At 49.1% G+C, this 5,673-nt stretch overlaps 1 protein-coding gene across 1 annotated transcript; it reads left to right on the forward strand.

Moving 5' to 3' along the window:
- Positions 1-260: 260 nt before the first annotated feature.
- LOC100283208 (uncharacterized) lies at positions 261-1,430 on the forward strand. Its single transcript, NM_001394735.1, has one exon. It carries the CDS (start codon positions 297-299, stop codon positions 1,155-1,157), a length of 861 nt encoding a protein of 286 aa, NP_001381664.1. The 5' UTR covers positions 261-296; the 3' UTR covers positions 1,158-1,430.
- Positions 1,431-5,673: the final 4,243 nt, after the last annotated feature.

Below are 5,673 nucleotides of genomic sequence, written 5' to 3' on the forward strand. Positions count from 1 at the left end.
TAGGTGGCTATGTGAACGGGCCGGTTTATAGGCCCGGCTTATAACGGGCCGTGCTCGGGCCAGCCCAACGGGCTCAAGTTGCTGTCGATCCCGGCACGCTGTACGGGCCGGGCTAAGCCCGGGCCCACTTCAACCCGTGCCGTGTCGGGCTCGTGCCGTGCTAATAAACCGTGCTTCGTGTCGGGCTAACGGGCCACACGTGCTTTCTGTACATCTATACCTCCAGTCCTATATAAGGACTCGATGCAGAACACAGTCTCAGCACTCAGACCACCACCAGCAGTTCTGAGCTAGCTATGGCGATGATGATGAGAGCATTGGCAGCAGCGGCCATCCTGGCCACGGCGTTTGCCGTGTCGGCACGAGCCGAGCCCCCGCAGTGCGGCGCCAACTCCACCACGGCGCTCTGCCCCTACTGCCTGTGCTGCAGCAAATGGGGCTTCTGCGGCAGCACCGAAGCCTACTGCGGCAACGGCTGCCAGAGCCAGTGCGACCGCTGCAACGCCACCGTCGCGTCCATCGTCACGCGGGAGCTCTTCGACGAGCTGCTGCTGCACCGCAACGACCTCAGGTGCCCCGCCCAGGGCTTCTACACCTACGACTCGTTCATCGCCGCGGCGGGCGCCGACGCGTCCGACGGCTTCGGCACCACGGGCGCCGTCGACATCCGGAAGCGCGAGGTCGCCGCGTTCCTGGCGGAGCCGGCGCACCGGACCTCGGGCGGCTGGGACGGCGCGCCCAACGGCACCTACGCCTGGGGCTTCTGCTACAAGCCGGCCGGCGCCCAGAACGTCACGGACCCCGTCGCCTTCTTCGAGACGGCCATCGCGAGCTGGATGACGGCGTCGGCGCGCCCGCCCAAGCCGTCGTGCCACGACGTCGTCACCGAGCAGTGGACCCCCTCGGACGCCGACAAGGCCGCGGGGAGGCTGCGGGGCTTCGGCGTCATCGCCAACATCATCAACGGCGACGCCGAGTGCGGCCGCGGCCCCGACGCCGGTGGCCAGGACCGGATCGGCTTCTACAAGCGCTTCTGCGACATCCTTGGCGTCAGCTACGGCGACAACTTGGACTGCTTCGACCAGAAGCCCTTCGGCGCTGCCACCGCCGCCGCCTTAGCTGAAACTACCAGCGGCCCGCGTCACGCTGACGCGTAAAAGAATAATGCATGCATGGGCACCGCACAGGGCACAAATCAATAACAGCTCTCTTTTAAATAATCTGCATGCTTATTCGCTTGCATAAGCATGCACACGTAGTAGATCGTGCATGTGTAGGGCGAGCATGTTTACTTTCATCCCGGGCGGCCGGGGTTGTGTCGTCGTGCGAGTTGCCGTGAAGATGTACTATGCCTCATGCATGTTTTCTATGCCATATATTATATAAATAAATGCATAAAAAAACTGAGCTGCAACGATGGCAGCGCCAAATCCAACTCGCTCAACGTTGAAGTTCGTGTATGTTCCTCGTGTTCGTCCTGTTCAACGGTTCACACATAGGTATATACTGTTTGATTCACATACTTATAATGTACGGATAACCGATAACGTTAAATCATATTTATTTAAGTTCAAACGTAATTAGATCTCACGCTAAAAATTGATATCGATATATTCAAACTTATTAGCGTGAGTGTCAATCATTATCATTTACTCCCTCTGTTTCTTTTTAGTTGTCGCTGAATATTACAAAATTAAACTATCCAGCGACAACTAAAAAAAACAGAGGGAGTATATTACAGTTTGTGAACTAAACAACATCATAATACGATGTTATGATCGAGTCAGAGCATCTAGGAGTGCATGCAATACCGTTCTATCTAGTTGTTACTAGGTCAAAAACTTGCTTCGGCGTAGCAGGTTTCTTTGCACTTCTAGTTTTACCATCATTAAATACTTCTTAGTTCTTTTTATTTGTCACGTTTTAGTTCAAAAATGAACTATCTGACTATAAATATTCGAGAATGAATGTAGTATATTTGAAGAGGTATCTTTAAAACATATTCCCTATGTCCCAAAATATCAATCAATTTAGCTATTTTGATTTTTATGTTCATGTTCAAATGAATGACGATGAATCTATACATATATACAAATAGATACTAGTCGGTTGCCCGTGCGTTGCGACGGCTCATAACAATACCCACGTAAACTATCCACAAAAAAGATCTAAAGATTTTTATTGATTGTCTCTGCTTTCCACATAATTTTTTTTATTTGACTAAGCGAGTCGACATCGTGGTAAAGAAAATGCCATGTAGACAGGCGATGCCGAGCCATCGAATGGGTACCATAGGTAGCAAATCAGGGACCTCATCCCTCGTCTCCCCCACTTCCAAGGTTTCGTAGACCAGGAAGGAAAGAGAAGAGGCAGTCATACCTGTTCGTTGCCGGAGAAGGACACGACGAAGACATGGACATCTGGAGGCGACATAGGTAGTATACCACTAGATACATACATGGAGACAGCACACAAGCGGAGAAAGAAGCCCAATCAGGGCAGCTCCAAACCGAGAGGCACCCGCACCAGGCGTCAGTCCGAAAAAGGCGAGAGAATGCGAGTGCCTTCCAGCCCTGGACCCGCCGAGACGACACAACACCACCACCAACTCCGTAGCATATGTCGACTACTGTCGCGCTATAGGCTTTGATTGTCCAATATCCAAGATCTGGACTCGTCATCGCCAAGATAACCTAAGTGTGGCACGCACCATCGTGTCCTCCTCGGCAACACGCACGAAGAAACGTTAGGAGCAAGATCGACTTGCCCGTACCCGCGTTGACAAGCGTCGGTCGGCTCACGGCTGCGACCGTAGGCAGGGGCAGCAGGTTGGGGAGGAAGAAAATGGCGAAGGCCAGGAAGACGAACGGGACGTCCGACGACAGCGAAAACGATGGTGCGTGCATGCTGTGAAACACCCTCGTGGACGTGCAATAGCCACTGCGCGGGTCGGTGTCGGGGCTGGTGTCAGACGAATACCGAGATGAGACGCCTGCTCCCACGCCCTCTGCCGAGAATGCGTGGCGCGGAGGCGAAGGCATGAGGGGAGAGAGAAAATAAGCAGGATGACGAACGAGGTGGCGGCAACTGAAGTGAGCACCATCATTATCGTGCGAAGGTATAGATGGACAAATGGGTCGTGCCTGGCGGGCTGGTCCGGGGCACGGACCATTTAATAGTTTCTGGGCCAGCCCGACACGATCGTCGTGTCATGTTTGGGCTGTAGCCTCGGCCCGTAGTGCTGATCCGGCCCGACACGATTATATTTTTATTTATTTTACAAAACTCGTATATATGTAAAATTTATATTCAATATAAAAAACAATTGACCATGATGTTCTACTGGTTAGACGACTCCACTTAGTGTCTCCTGCCCTTCTTCCATTAGGGATTAGGTTCGAACACCACATTTTATAAATATTTTACGCTAATTTAACCACCCGACTGGTAACGGGCCAGACGTGGAAGTTGTGTGCATGGAAGAATGCATGGTTAATTTGAGATAGATGTGAGGGGAAATATGACATAGGACGACCGTTGAAACTGGTGCTTTAAGTATAGTAGAGATAATTATTGTATGAATCAACTAAAAAGATAAACCGAATTTTATTGTGGGATGGAAGGAGTGTTAATCTAATTAGAATATAGTATTTTCATGTGTTGAAACCGCGTATATACACAACATATCACTAAAGTCAATATATAAAAGTTTAGATAAAGAAAAGAACTCTGAGGCTTCGCGCGTGTTTTGAGTCTTTAGCTTTCTAGAGTTCACCTACTCAATAGCTACCGCATAGAAAAATCCCAAGCTAGAGTCTAAGCTCTCTTGCTTGGCTCAGCATTAGACATCTCTTCTCACTCACTAGCTCAGACGTCTTAACGAAATAAAATTAGTACTCATTGTTGAAATCTCAGCATTATATACCTCAACTCAATCTAGTTGGAATTCTGATTATATATATGTATAACCAAAACCTGTTATATCCGGGGGAAGGAGATGTCCGACCATCTCATTGCTGAAATTTATGCTAAGAAAGTATTTTTTATAGATCCAAGTCTTATATCAAAATTAGTACTCCCTCCATATTTTTTTATTTGACGCATTACAGTAAAACGACAGAGTTCCGACGGCCTCCTAGACAGCCGTTGGACATAATATCCTAACTCCGACGGCTCGCACAAGGACCGTCGGACATAATGTTATCTCCGACGGCTGTCAGATAAGCCGTCAGACATAACATTATGTCCGACGGTGTCCTAGGAGCCCATCGGACATAAGAGATTTTCATCCGAGCCGCGTCCGCACCGTTTCATTCCATTTCCCCCCTGCGCGCCCAGCAGCACATCGTAGCCGCCGCCGCCAGGGCCTTCCCAGCCTCCACCCCCCCCGCCGCCAGGGACTCCCCGCGCCACCCCAGCCTCGTCGCCACTAGGGGCCTCCCCGTCCCGCCCCCACCCGCCCCGACGCCCCTGGCTCTGCCGGAGACGCCCGAGCCCGTAGCCGCCCCCGTCACCGTCCCCGACGCCACCAGAGCCGCCCCGACACAGCCCGTGCCCACCCCAACCTCTGCCCCCGCCACCGGCGCCCGCCCCGACCCCACCGGCGCTCGCTTCACCAGCTCTACGTCCGGCTAAGTGAATAATTTTGTGACTTGTATAATTTTGTATATGCATATAGATTCTTTGCTAATACTTATGTTTAGTTTGTTATGTCTGACAGCCTAAGTTAATTATGTAATTAAATTAGCTTGTTTTAGTTTATTTAGCGGTGCCTGTATAATTTAAACTTTTAGTTTCCGAGGGTAATTATTAAGCCCTCGGAAATAAGGTTATTTTATATGATTTAGGGTCCCGTGAAATGATTTTTCAATATAATATTGAACACGATTGTGACGAGGGGACCACCCAAGCATGTTAGTGGTCCAGAGATTCTCGCGAGACTTAATGATTTGAAACTAAACGAACATTGTCACACCCGGTTTTGGAAGGTAAACCGAATGCGAACCATGTAAGTGTCAGGATCAGAAATTCTCGTACACAACAATTACATAAATGACTCATCATAGCACAATGCTTCGAATAACATTAAAGAGTAATAATATTAAAGACTAGAGTCATTTACATAATATAAATCAAAGTACACAAAATCGAAACGTAGCCAATGTAAACAAACCCACCACAAGCAGCTGACTTAGGGAGGTCGCTAGCCTAATCCTCGAACTCGTCGATGTCCTTGAACTCCTGGAGATCTGCCTCGACACTTTCTTCTCCTTTACCTGAGCATCGATTGCACCAAAGGCAACCTGGTGTTTTGTGAAAGCAAGGTTGAGTACACATCAACGTACTCAGCAAATGTCCCATATGACTGTAGTGGACTAGCTTTATGTGGGGTTAAAGTCAAGCAGTTGCTTTTAGTTGGTCAGGTTATTATTACTAGTAGAGAGCCGGGTTTTAGCATTAACCCAAGTTGTTAACCAAAATGTACCCTTTCCAAACGGAAAGAATACCAGAAACCATAACCATAACCATAATCATAATCAAAACCATCATCCTCATTATCACCTGTAAACAAAACATCTCTGATCAATGTGTATCTAATCAATGGAGCTCCCTTGGTCGCTCATAACCTCGAGCACGGCTCATATATCAGTTTCATAACACTCTGTAGAGGTT

The sequence above is a fragment of the Zea mays genome, chromosome 5 (assembly GCF_902167145.1).
Source record: "Zea mays cultivar B73 chromosome 5, Zm-B73-REFERENCE-NAM-5.0, whole genome shotgun sequence".
Lineage (NCBI taxonomy): Eukaryota > Viridiplantae > Streptophyta > Magnoliopsida > Poales > Poaceae > Zea > Zea mays.